The following is a 14,374-nucleotide window of genomic DNA, read 5'->3' on the forward strand; positions in this document are numbered from 1 at the left end:
ACTGCCTCTCAAGTGTCACGTGACCTGGATGTTGACGTACACTGCGGGACGTTGGCGCGGTTTAATCCAAACCCGGCTGCTGTTCGTACGTGCGGTTTATAATTTTCCCTTGAAGAAATGTCCGAACAGCAGAGAATCAGTTACGAAAACGACTGCAACCCTGACGAAAACAGGTAAGATTTACAAAACATGGTGTATGTGGTTGTTTTTACTTTTCATGGTTCATGACTTTATAGCTGCACAGTTTGCTAGCATAGCAAGACACTACCGTTAAGTAAGCTATTGTCTTCCGGAGTGCAACATTTAGTCTATTTTGGCTCATTAAAACATGCGTTTTTGCACTCCTTCTAACTTATTCCATTGTTTTCCACATGCATTCCTAACTCTTTTAATTATGGACGCATTTCAGGGTATAACGAATGAAGTGTGAAGTTCTCCCGCCTTCGTTTGGGGTGTAAATGAGTATTTGGCGCCATGAGAACATTAAGATTTTACCACCGCATTCATGAAAACTACATCAAACTACCTCTCTCAATGTGCCTGTTTAATTCAGTCGTTATATTTCTGTTGTAGTGAGCAGTGTGTGTGTTGACAGCAGATTATTTTGTGGCGCCTTGAAAACAAAGGCTAATTTAAGCAGAAATAGCTTGTTTTAGATTAATAAGTTGCTGTTTGGTTCAAAAAGAGATTTATACCACGGCAGATTTTGTGGCCAAGTGTGAATAGTGATTAATGTCTTTGCATGAGTACATTATTTACAACAACAAAAAACTGCTCATATCTTAATGCATGTACAATGTTCAGAAAATGTGTAAAAATCTTTTTTTTAATGCTTCTCGTGTGTTTTGTCTTGACTGAAGGAACAGAGGCGGTTCTCGATGGTCCCAGTGCAGGAAGCGTGGAGCTGATGGCAGTCTGAGGAAAGCTCTTGCTGAAGAAGATCAGAGATGTTCAGGCAGACCCGAAAGGTGCGTTCAGGCTCTGATCACAATGACCTGTGCATGAAACACTGCTTTCTCAAGAGTCTCAACTTTGCTTTGACATTTTGTTCAGTATATCAGATGGATCAATTCTAACCTCTTTGCTAATTTAATTAAATTGCAACTAATCTCATACTGGCATTCAAACGATGATCAGTTAAAGGGACAGTTCACCCAAAAATTAAAATTATCCCATGATTTACTCACCCTGAAGCCATCCTAGGTGTATATGACATTCTTCTTTCAGACGAACACAATCTGAGTTATATTTAAAAATGTCCTGGCTCTTCCAAGCTTTTTAATGGGAGTGAATGGTACCTTAAAATTTGAAGCCCAAAATAGTGCATCCATATATAAATCATAAAAGTAATACATACGACTGCCATGCATTTTTGTAAGAAAAATATCCATATTTATAACTTTATAAACTGTACGACTCTACGTGAGTCTAGTTCCGGCGGAGGAGTGACCTCTGCTAATTTTATGATGGATGGATGCACTTTTTGGGGGGGCTTTTTAAAATCTTGCCCCCCATTCACTGCCATTATAAAGCATGGAAGAGCCAGGACGTTTTTTAATATAACTCTGATTGTGTTCGTCATGAAAGAAGAAAGTGATATACACCTAGGATGACTTCAGGGTGAGTAAATCATGGGGTGATGGTCATTTTTGGATGAACTATCCCTTCAATTTGTCCTCACTAAACGTGTCTGAAATGATGTGATGCTTGTGTGCAGTTTCACGACCCCGGAGAGCGAGGGGCCGGTGTCGAGAGTGAGGAACTGGGGCGACGAGGTGGAGGCCGAGGAGATGCGCTCAGACGTGCGGCGCGATATGCATCGGTCCGTTGCCTCGTTTATGTTTTTCAATCAAATCTGATTTATATTACATGCATGACCATTTTTCTTGGCTAAATATAAATTTGATTTGTTAATATGAATGTACTGGTGTAATTGATCACAATTGATAAGCCGTTAATTGGGATTTTCTCTTTTCCAGATACAGAAGAAGGATTCTTGCAGTAGATGTTCCTCAGAGAGACAGAAAACTCTCATCTGGAAGGTTTGTCATTGTAACAGTTTCTGTGTTTACGTCTCCGAAAAGCTGGTGCAACTCTCCCATGTTAAAATCCTTTCCGCTGCTAATCCTGTGCTGATTCCTCTGAAGAGCGTAAACACTAAGACTGTGTGCTTTCAAAACAGTGAAAAACATGCTCATTTGTTTGAGCATCTTGACCAGCTCAATGCAGTAACATCGGCTCAAACAGTGATGTGAGTTTGGGGTGGTTTGGTGAACAATGGAAGGTTTTTTTGGGGGGCAGTTTTATTTCTTTACTTAAAAGGATTTAGTTCACCCAAAAATGAAAATTCTGTCAGTAATTACTCTCCCTCATGTTGTTCCAACCCCGTAAGACCTTCAGAACACGAATTAAGATGTTTTTGATTAAATCTGAGAGCTGGGTCACTCCTCCATAGGCTTCTAAGGGATTGAAACTTGCCAGCCCCGAAAAGTTATTAAAGACATCGTTAAAATAGTCCAAGTGACTACAGTGGCTCAATCTTAAGTTTATCAAGCGACGAGAATACTTTTTGTGCACAAAAATAACGACTTTATTACAACTATACATTTCTTTCTCTGTGGGCCTCGAGTCAGTTAACGTAGTGTGATAGCGTAGAGCTACGTCACACGCAGGCTCACTATTGGCCGACGCTGGTCATGTGTGTGATGCGTGTGACGTACAACAACATAAGCTTATGCTATTACACTAGTGAACTGACTCGAGGCCCACAGAGAAGGAAATGAATAGTTGAAATAAAGTCGTTATTTTTGTTTTTTTGCGCACAAAAAGTATTCTTGTCGCTTGAAAAACTTAAGATTGAGCCACTGTAGTCACACGGACTATTTTAACGATGTCTTTAATAACTTTTTGAGGCGGCAAGTTTCAATCCCTGAAGAAGCCTATGGAGGAGTGATCTAGCTCTCAGATTTAATCAAAAATATCTTAATTCGTGTTGCGAAGATGAAGGAAGGTCTTACGGGGTTGAACAACATGAGGGAGAGTAAGGCTGCGTCTCATTTCTCTGTCTTACCCCTTCCCCTACCCCTTCGTCTGCGTCTTCCCCTTGCCCCTCGATACCGAGTGAAAGGGGGTAGGGGTGAGAACGTTCCTCTAAGAAATGAGACACCACTCGATAACTGGTTGCGTCATCATCCCTTGCCGCTAGCTGGCTGCTACGTCAACAGAGGCGACAAGTGTTGACATAAAGTGTTGACAAGTGTTGCTAGGTGAATCTCGTAGTAAGCTAGCTCTACCAATATTAAAGTCCAATATTAAAATCAGTCAAGGAATAGTAATGTCAAGCAAATTCACTTCACACTGATTTCACCTAAAAACTACAATATGAATTGTCATAGCTCAGCTCGACAAATAGCGCATAGCTGCTAGCTAGCGGTTTACTACCGATTCAAAACAAAAACATTACAATTAAAACCACTTGAACATTTTATTAAAAGGATCATAAAACACGAGTGTCATAATTATAATATCAATTAAACTGCTGAAAATACTTACATTTGTCCGACTCCTTCACAGTTCGACGTTCAGCCATAAAATAAACTTGATGCCGGCACTTTTGAGAAATTCCTACGTTGTTAACTGTTACCCCTCTGTTTCAAGTGTGGTCCTCCGCAAACTTCTTTTCAAGGGCTATGTAGCCCTACGCCTTGGCCCTAGCCCTTAATCAAAATGAGAATTGAGACACCACTTCCCCTCACATGAACGCGCAAAACCGAGGGGGAGGGGTAAGGGGAAGGGGTAAGACAGAGAAATGAGACGCAGCAATACTGACAGAATTTTAATTTTTGGGTGAACTATCCCTTTAAGGCTCCGATATACTTTAAGCAAAATCTAAGAACGAAATTGTGTGACGTCATTTCATGAAAAAATTCAGGCCAGAAAGAAGTTTGTTTCGGGAGTTCAAAACCGCTTGCTAAAGTGAACTGTCCAGAAAAAGTTCCAGCCTTCCAACTCCCATTGGTCTGAATGGTGATGATGTCATAGGTGGGTGTGGCTCTGAGGCTCCGCCCTCTTTGAGGTAATTTCTTCTGTTCAGTCCGTCGAGGTCAACATGAACAGACTGGAGAGGCGCTATATAGTAGAAAATGAGGCTGTAATTCTAATTGAAAGAGACATTTCACAGTTTTTCATGTTGCAGAGCTGCTGCAAACATCCACATCACTATCATCGTGTGTTTTCTGAACTGCTGGCTTTTTTGTGGGTGTTTTTGTTATTTAGAGGAAAGCGATGTGGATATGTTTGCAGCAATTCAGCACTCCAATCACATCATGTGTAGTTATATCGCACTTTATACAGCATATTGCTTAAAATCAAGCAGCTTTACAGTATTAAATGTGAAAAAAACTGTCGCTTTCAATTAGAATTACAACTTCATTTTTTACTATAGTGCCTCTTCAGTGTGTTCATGTTTTTACACGTGTCTGACCTTGACGGACTGAACAGAAGCAGATTTACTCCTCAAAGAGGGCGGAGCCTCAGAGCCACACCCACATATTACATCATCACCATACGAGTCAATGTGAGCTGGAAGGGGTTTAGCAGACAGAGCAAACCTTTGCTTGAAGTAATACAAAAAAACAAAAGGCTTTCTATTTCAGATAAACGCTGTTGTTTTGAACTTTCTATTCATCAAAGAATCCTGAAATAAAAATGTAAATAACTGTTTTCAACATTGATAATAATCATAAATGTTTCTTGAGCATCAAATCATCATATACTGATTTCTGAAGGATCATGTGACACTGAAGACTGGAGTAATGATTCTGAAAATAAAACTTTAAAATCACAGGAATAAATTACACTTTACTATATATTCACATAGAAAACAGCTGTTTTTCATTAGAATAATATTTAGCAATATTACTGTTCTTGTATTTTTAATTAAATAAATGCAGAAGAGTTCTTGTGAACATTAAAAAGCGCACTGATGCAAAACTTTTGAACGGCAGTATATCTGTGTCTTCAGCTGTGTCTTGTCTTGAGTCGTAACCCGAGCTTTCCTTGTTCCCCCAGTTCAGACTCCAGAGACTCGCGGGACTCTCGGGATTCTCCGGCTAAAGGCGACATCGAGAGCGACGAGACGGTACTCGTGCGACGCCAGAAACAGATCAACTACGGGAAGAACACTCTCGCGTATGACCGATACATCAAAGAAGTGCCCAAGTGCGTGAGATCCTGGTGGCTGTGTCTCAAACACATGTAGTATTCTGCTGTGACCTCTCGCATAGTCCTGTTCTTAAAGTATTTAAGATTATTTGTGTTATTTTAGGCCTATGAGACAGCCGGGTGTTCATCCAAAGACTCCAAACAAGTTTAAGAAGTACAGCCGGCGCTCGTGGGACCAGCAGATCAAGCTGTGGCGGGTCAAGCTGCACGCCTGGGACCCCCCCGCTGGAGACCTGCAGCAGATGTGAGAGATTAACACACACCATTACAGCCCTCCACACACACACCGTGAGCAATACAATCGCCATTCACTGGGGCATTTTTTAGTTTACTCGCCAGACTGATATAATATGTATATATATTATGGTTCCACCTGTTTTTAAATATCTGAACTTCCACTCTTAACATCAGTCAAGCATTACATTATGATAATCAAGCACTATTTAATGATATAACTTTTATTAGAACTAAAACTTGGTAACCATGCATGAATGGTTATTTCCCATTATTAAAGGGTTAGTTCACCCAAAAATGTAAATTCTGTCAGTATTTACTCACCCTCATGTTGTTCAACCCCGTAAGACCTTCGTTCATTTTCGCAACACGAATTAAGATATTTGTGATGAAATCTGAGAGCTGGATCACTCCTCCATAGGCTTCTAAGGGATTGAAACTTGTTCCCCGAAAAGTTATTAAAGTCATCGTTAAAATAGTCCAAGTGACTACAGTGGCTCGATCTTAAGTTTATCAAGTGACGAGAATACTTTTAGTGTGCAAAAACAAACAAAAATAACAACTTTATTTCAATTATTCATTTCCTTCTCTGTGGGCCTCGAGTGAGTTCACTAGTGTAACAGTGTAGTGTTTCTGTGTTGTACGTCACATGCATCACACACAGGACCAGCGTCGGCCAATAGTGAGCCTACGTGTGACGTACAACAGCAGAAGCTCTGCACTATTACACTAGTGAACTCACTCGAGGCCCACAGAGAAGGACATGAATAGTTGAAATAAAGCCGTTTTTTTGCGCACAAAGTTTTCTCGTCGCTTGATAAACTTAAGATTGAGCCACTGTAGTCACTTGGACTATTTTAACGATGTCTGTAATAACTTTGAGGCCGGCAAGTTTCAATCCCTCAAGAAGCCTATGAAGTACGGTAAGTCTCGATTCACACTGTTCACGATTTCATTTTTAAATGACTTCGATTTAAAAAAAAAATAATTCGGCCTTTATTTTGAAAGGACAGCTCTCACAAAGTTCTGGGCTTCACCCTCAGCCAATGACAAAGCGCCTTTTAGTCACGTGTTTCACTCGTTGAGAGAGCGCGGTAGTTCGGAAATATTTAGAGCCATGTTCAGGCCTGAATGCAGTGTGAGCTCCTGCGGTGAAGGTACATAGTACAATTTGTCCTAAATATGACAAGCTAATATTAAGCGCTTCAAAATAACTGGTAAGATAATGTTATAGTTAACAAGTTTAAAGCAGCTTGCCCTGTCAGATGCTGTTGTTGACTGACAGATAAATACTGCCGCTGTTTAATGCGTTTGAGACGTGGTGCTTTCCTCAGTGCTTAACTTTCACAGGTATACTCTCCATCTGTAAATGTTAGAAAGCCAAACAAATATGTCCATTTCACTGTCAGGACGAGCTTCTGCAAGTGAATCTCTGGTAATATTCAAGCTTCCGTTAACGAGCGCCGCCGCGCGCCAAACAGACGAGCACAATAGAAGAGTAGCGCAATAATTCTTACTAAAATATACTGATAACATTTTTGTTGTTGGAGACAATAAATGTCCCATTTGTGGAATTTTAAACCAACAAGTATATTTTTATGCAAGTGACCATTATAATGGGGTAATCAAATGCAGGCTAATTAATATAAGTTTTTAATAAATAAATATGTTTTTATTTTCATTTTTAGTTTAGCCTTTAGTCATTTTAAAAACAATAGCATTATTTTTGTTTTTAGATTGTAATGTTAGAATGTAATGTGATTTTAACCACCCTTTTGCACATTATATATTGCATAGCCTACATTCACTATAGTTTCCATTACACTTTATGAGAAAATAATCGTTGCAGAGAATCGTGATATCAATTCTAAGCTAAAAACATTGTGATTCATATTTTTCCCAGAATCGTGCAGGCCTACTATGGAGGAGTGATCCAGCCCTCAGATTTAACCAAAAATATCTAAATTTGTGTTGTGAAGATGAAGGAAGGTCTTACGGGGTTGAACAACATGAGGGAGAGTAATTACTGACAGGATTTTCATTTTTGGATGAACTATCCCTTTAATAATGTCATATTTGTCAACTTAAGACTGGTGGTGGTGGTGCTGAAGACATTGTTGGTCATTCAGTGTTTCTGTAAAAAAATATATATATAGATCACAGTAGGGCTGTCCAAATGGCTGAAAAGCTAAATTTCTAAAATATTAGAAAAATTTGAATTCTATTTGAATGCTAAAGGCATTACTTAGAGGAAGTACTGTATTGTCTCCTGTGCCCACAAGAGGGCGGAAGCGAGCGCAATAACCAAATCAAGCATTGCATCTTTTATTGAAATGTAATGACATTCAGTTTTTAAAGTGCCTTAACTTTTGAAACAATTGTTCTTAAATAAAATATAATTTACTCAAGGTGCATGCAAGGAAAAATAGTGCATAAAACTGTTTGTGCATCAGTAACCTGAGAAAACACACCTCAACAGAAGCGTAATGAACTACAAGAACATAAAATAGCAAATTGACTTTCAGAAACGATCCACTTCTACATTGTTCGTCAAAAACACCGGACGCTCTGCTTGACCTGAGCGAGTGCCAGTGCTTTTTGTTGACGATGTTTTCAGCTGATGAAAACACACACTCAGCCGTGACCCGTGTGAAAATGCTCAAGTGTGTCATTGCACGATGATTTTTGCCACTAACTGAGAGGGTTTTCGTCAGCAGGAAACCTTTTTCCTCCATTTTTATTTAAATGAACAACGCAGCCTCACCTGCTGTATACTTCAACAAGAGAATATCGTGTACATGTAGCGCGTCAAATCTGCGTGTGTGTGTGTGTGAGAAACACGGCACTCGCACAGCGATGGCGACTAATGATAGACATTTAGTCTTATATGAGAGTGATTCCTTCACATTGTAGCCTATAGTTCAACACAGAGGTGACACGAGGATGAATCATGCGTCCCCAGTGCTCGCTCACTCAGTGTTGTGTTTCTGTGTCAGAGAGGAGATTGACTTGGGAGAAATCATGGACTTTGAGTTGGACGTGGAGTGTTCTGCGGATCCTGAATCCCAGTGTCCGACAGCCAGCGCAGCGCCACTGTCCTTGACGGAGGTGAGATTCCCAGTTTACACTTCACATCAGGTCAGACACACCAGGAATACACTTTTTTGTGTGATTAAAAAATGTCCAGAATTGTGTGAAACCCTCATTATATTATGGCATACAACAGTAAAGTATGGAAATTTGATATGAGTAATTTCCAGGACTGGATGAGTGTGAAAAAAAATAATCTTAAATGTATAATACAAGCGTGTTTTCATGGCAAAAGTTCAGTGATCCTTTAGTGATTGTCGAACACAATTGAATAAATTCAAAGTGCGCATTTTTTATTACGCAAAGCTGTTTGTCTTCTACTTAAACAGTGTTTTTTGGACTAAATGACTGCGCGTGTGCCACTCAAATTCTTCTGCCAGAGTAAATAATTTTTACAAATGACTACTTCACTGCAAAAAATGCTTTTCTTACTTAGTATTTTTGTCTTGTTTCCACCCCAAACATCTGAAGATTCTTAAATCAAGAAGCTTTTACTAGAAGTAGTCGAATGACAAAGGGGTCAGATAAATAATCTTAATTCAAATGGAAAACAAGGTTATTTTTCTGACCCCATCGGGAGATAATTTAACTTGTTTTAAGCAAAAACTGAAGTTTCCTTCTTCAGAAAACAAGATAATAAAACTTCTCTAGTAAAAGCTTGATTTAAGAATTTTTAGATATGTGGACTGGAAATGACAAAAATACTACGAAAGGAATTCATTTTTTGCAGTGTTTATATCAAATGTAATGCTGTATGAACCATTTATGTTAAATGGTCTCACAAATCTACAGAGAAATTTGAGTCTGGAAAATGTGTAGGAATCCTGTATTTGTAGCGTTATGATGTATGGCATTAGAGTACATGCATCTTTACTTGAGGATGGGCGATATGGCAAAAATATCATCACAATTTTTTCAGGAAAATCATGATTTTTTTAAAAAATTTATCACAATTCTTTTTCAAGTTAGTTTTACTATTTTGCAAGTGACTGAGCATTACAGCCAAACTAATGTCCCTGTTTTAAAAACAAAGCCTTGGGTAACAAAATATAAAATAAAAAAGAATGGCTGACTTCTAGGCCAAAGTGGCGAAAGATAAAAATCTTTGTCATATTTTCTTTGTTATTAAAATAATAAGAACAAAGATACACATTACACAACTTAATATACAAATGAAATAAACAGTACTTTTCAGACAGTTGGTATATTTAGCAGTAGCACTGAAGTAATTGAATGAACAAAAATCAAATTAAAACACTATATATACTTCACTGTATAAATTATACATTGATTCTAAGTAAAGTTCTCAGTCAGTGAGTGTTTTGTTGTTTTATTAACATTAAAGGAATAGTCCCCCCAAAAATGAAAATTCTCAATTTAACTCTCTCAAGTTGTTTTAAACCCAAATAAGTTTCTTTCTTCTTTTGAAAATCATTTATTTTGAAGAATGTGGGTAACCAAACAGTTGCTGGTCCCCAGTGTATAGTTTTTTCTCCTATGGAAGTCAATGGGCACCAGCAACTGCTTGGTTACCCTCATTCTTCAAAATACCATCTTTTGTGTTTAAGAAACTTAATATAGGTTTGGAACAACTTTAGAGTGGAAATAATGACAGAATTTTCTTTTTTTGTGGTTAACTATCCCTTTAAGGAACAGCGGCAGCATGTTCACTATTAGGCTACTGTCTCTTTAAGACACGCATAACGCACCAGATTTCCTGTCAAATGTTTTGCTTTCGCTTTAGACATAACCAACTCTGTATATGTACATCTTGTGCGTATTTGACAGTATTAGCACAATGAGACTCTAAAGATAACTTAGCCCAGTAACCAGACGCTGTTAGACAGGCTTTCAGTGCCCGTGAGCGTCGCGTGTACGCACTCTTACGTCGCCTTTCCACTGCACACGACATTCACATACGAATATCGCATTTCGCCCCCTAGTGGCAGTCGCAAGAAACTCGTGAAGCAGCCGTTACCCTCGGCTATTCACAATGCTAAAATGAATGATTTTAATGAATGTAATGCATGCATGAATATATCCACACAAAACAAATCACCCTCAATACATCTAAAATAAAAACATAGTAGATTTTATAGAGCAATCAATATAAATATTGGTTTAATGATTATAAAAATAAAAAAAATTCTGCAATAGTTATTAATAACAGACATTTTACAGAAATGGCGTTTACATAATAACATTAAAGAGTTAAATTATATGTAATTCTTGCCTCGCGCTCATAGTTTTGATTAAAATGCATCACGTCCGGTCTATTCGCAGAAGTTCAGATATTTCAATGGATCCGAAACTCAAATCGGATCCGAATTTTCCGCATACGCATATGATCGCAGCTCCCGTACGACTCTCCATTGGAAATGAATGACTTCCGGTCCAACCAATGAATCTTGTATAATATGACTTGCTGTTTTTGTATTTGTTTTTATTGTATTTAAATGATATTTGTATTTTCGTAATTAAATTTTTGCCATGAAAATAGCTTTGAATGCTGACATGGCATTAAATAAAATAATCTGAATCTGGTCCGATGGCTGTCGTGTGCAGTGGAAAGGTGGCGAATGACATGTTTAACCGGCAAGGCTTTAAAGCAAATGCAAATAATGACGTTTTGTGAATCGCAGTGTCCCTTGAGTGTAGGGATGGGACGATTACCGGTTTCACTATAAACCACGATAAAATGTACTGACGGTTAGTAATATCGTTTAAAATTCAATTATCATTAAAACCGTGTTTGATTATCGCGATTTTAATAACTCACTATAAATCCTGTCCAGCCAGCAACAGTCTGACGCAGGCGCACAATGTTGGGGTTTTTCTTTTTATTCGAGAAGGAATGGCGGAAGGCAGTGACCGTGTTCGGGAGATTTTTCAGCCTTTTAAGAGGACCAAATCTGAGGTGTGGTCATATTTTGGCATTTACAAAAATCCTGAGGGAAACTTAATCGAGCATGGTCACCCTGTCTGCAGAACATGCAAAAAAAGTCGCAGTGATAGGAGTAAACACTTCAAATCTGCCGAGTCGTCCTGTGTGACCATCACACACTGTTGTAGCGAACGCAAGGCAAGTTAACTTTGATCTCAATACTAAAACGACGTCTGGGAAATAATTGCGCACAAAATGTTGTTTTGAGTTGAAATGTTTTATCTCACTCACTTGAAATAAACTTGAAGCTTCCGCCAAGAAAAGTTGGCAGCAATAAGTGGCTTTGAGCCAAAGACGAACGATCAAGTTCAAACAAGACTATTAAGAGTGACATTTAAGAGATAATAATGTATATTCATTGTACACTTATAACACCGATTTTTTTTTTTTTACCACATAATGACGGGGACATATTGAATAGAGATTAATGTCTCTATTCTTAGTTGTTAAATCCGTTTAGCGTACAAAACTCGTCCAGACAAGATGATCACAACAATATTTTCTAATTCTGTAAACAATAAATCAACTCTGATTCAATTTCAATACAATCAAAAACAGAGACGCGAGATGACAAGTTGTATTTGAATGAAATGAGAGAGCGCGTCCGTTGTGATGAATGGATGTGCGCTGAGTTATAATAGGTTGCTATTGACGACGGTCATCATTATGAAGAAAATCAAAATGCCACAGAACAGAATCTTGCTTTAAAAACTGCATAGAGCTGCTTGTTTTATTTGTTGTTTGTTGATTATCAAATATAAAACTTGTTGAAATGTTTTCAATGTGAGCATCAGTTCTTTTTTAACACTTTCATCTTGTTTTAACAAAACCGTGATAATATTGATAATCACGATAATTTCATTCACTATAATCGTGATATGAAATTTTCATACCGTCCCATCCCTACTTGAGTGTAACGATCTCTGCGTTAACATGTGATGTGAATGTACGTCGCGTTGAGAAAAGCAGATCGTGGAGACATGCTAATCGTCCACGATCAAAAATCGTGATATGGCACACCGATACCTTTACTGTGTTTTCTGGCTGTTAAATGCGAGTTATGCAGGATCGCAAAATGAGACATTTAGTGGATGTTGCTTTGTGATCTGTGATCATGGCCTCGCGTAAAACTAGAAAAGGTCAAAGCATCACTGAAAGAAGCGACATTTTATTTTCCTTCTGCCGTTGTAATGCATCTATAGCAGTGGTGGCAAACCTTTTCAAGCCTAAGATCACATCCCAAGACCAAATGTAAACCAAGATCTACCACTTGCAAAAAATTATGAAAAAACAAGGCCACAATGTAGTTCTACTTTGACATTCACTTTGACATCCAAAATATTTAACTATACAAACTGTCAACTATAATTCAACAGTAATATAACATTATATAGGAGTAATAAGCCTGTGGAAATACTTAAACACAATAATCAGTCAATTACAGGCCTAAGCACATAATGTACTGTTTCACTTTCCCTGTTAAAACACATTTCAAACACTTCAAAATGGAAATACTCAGGTAAGTGCAACTAGCATACAAAATATGACAACAGTCATCCTTCAATTCTTCAAAAATATTTTCACACTAATTACAGACCTACTACAATTCATTACCTCAATAATCAATCAATTACAGGCCTAAAACAATCATGCACAGCACTGATTCTCTTTCCCCTTTTCAACAACATAAAGCACAGACCTCCTTTTAACAATATAGCTGTGTATCGTTAGCTTGAAGAGCTTGATGAGAGCGTAGTGTAAAGTGGCTGAGCTGGTTAAAGTGTAAAGCCTTGTTTATACTCGACGCGTCCGCACGAGCGAGAAGGGGATGCGGAGGTGTGCACTGTTACAATGACGCCATTTTGCCGCGCGCGCCTCCGCATCCCCTAGACACCATTTACTACACACAATAGGCTCACACATGGTGCATTTTAAATTAATAAATAATAATGAATAAAAATATTGGTTTTTTTTCTCTGATTTTGAAAACTCTTTGCGGTCGACATAAAATGCTTTATGGACAAGGATAGGCATGAACACTCGTCATTACCACTTGTAGTCAGTATTTGAGGTTTTTAATTTTTTTAAGCATGTCCTCTTCATGTCCTGCAGGGCTCATTCACAGGAACCCCTAAAAAGATGATGAAGATGGAGGATGCGGAGATGTCCTGAGATCCGAGTCTCCGTGAGATATCCCGAGCGTCTGAACCGTTTTAATGCACTGTTCGTCTCACTGTTTGTTTGAGGATTGTCAGGTTCTGCTGTGTTTGTGGTGCCACAGGTCTCGACAGCTTCTTAAAGAGAAGGTTCTGTCGTCGTCGTCATCGTTCTTTCCACCGGTTTCCTTTTTTTGGGTCTTTGAAAAGAAAATGTAAATGTGTAAATTTTGGAGTGGTTTGGCTTTCTGTGGTGGTGATCCAGCGCTCCGTGAACCTTCTCTTGTATTTATCAGTTTGTGAAACTCACAGCAAATCTCCAATGTTAAGTAGTTTGTGATTTTAAATGTGTTTTTTTTTAAAGAATTTCTTTTTTCGATTTGTTAATTTCTATTTTATTAAGAACCTTTTGAAAATAAATATTAAACTGGAATGACTAAATGATATTTGTCAGTTATTTGTCTCGCTGTAATCAGGAGAATGTGTTCATATTTCCAGGGCAATCATGCTTGAGGCATTAATACAGGAACACAACTGAAGATGCGATACTTTCTCAGGCCTTTTGAATTAAACTAATGTAAAGTCCACGGTTTGCAGTAACCCTTTGGATTCCAGTGTTTGTAAAGTAATGCTTTTACTGTCTAATGTGGGTGTTTTCAATCTTTAAGACCCCTACATATGATTATCCTCATGAAAGCCCATCCTGAATTTTAAAAGAGTTTTTAAT

General features: G+C 38.2%; 1 protein-coding gene across 1 annotated transcript; it reads left to right on the forward strand.

Moving 5' to 3' along the window:
* The first annotated feature begins 19 nt into the window (after positions 1–19).
* slbp (stem-loop histone mRNA binding protein) lies at positions 20–14,088 on the forward strand. Its single transcript, XM_077201735.1, has 8 exons — positions 20–173; positions 861–968; positions 1,718–1,822; positions 1,980–2,042; positions 5,071–5,220; positions 5,327–5,467; positions 8,454–8,565; positions 13,604–14,088. The coding sequence occupies exons 1-8, from the start codon at positions 118–120 to the stop codon at positions 13,661–13,663; spliced, it is 795 nt and encodes a 264-aa protein (XP_077057850.1). The 5' UTR covers positions 20–117; the 3' UTR covers positions 13,664–14,088.
* Positions 14,089–14,374: the final 286 nt, after the last annotated feature.

This window comes from Siphateles boraxobius, unplaced genomic scaffold (assembly GCF_051911475.1).
Source record: "Siphateles boraxobius isolate OS27281-9 unplaced genomic scaffold, OSU_SipBor_1 117, whole genome shotgun sequence".
Taxonomy (NCBI): Eukaryota; Metazoa; Chordata; class Actinopteri; order Cypriniformes; family Leuciscidae; genus Siphateles; species Siphateles boraxobius.

Excerpts from the sequence above, each read along its gene's own strand:
- slbp (XM_077201735.1), top strand. The coding sequence starts at position 118 with ATGTCCGAACAGCAGAGAATCAGTTACGAAAACGACTGCAACCCTGAC. Across the intron at positions 174-860 it reads TGCAACCCTGACGAAAACAG|GAACAGAGGCGGTTCTCGAT; the intron begins GTAAGATTTACA and ends TCTTGACTGAAG. Across the intron at positions 1,823-1,979 it reads GTGCGGCGCGATATGCATCG|ATACAGAAGAAGGATTCTTG; the intron begins GTCCGTTGCCTC and ends TCTCTTTTCCAG.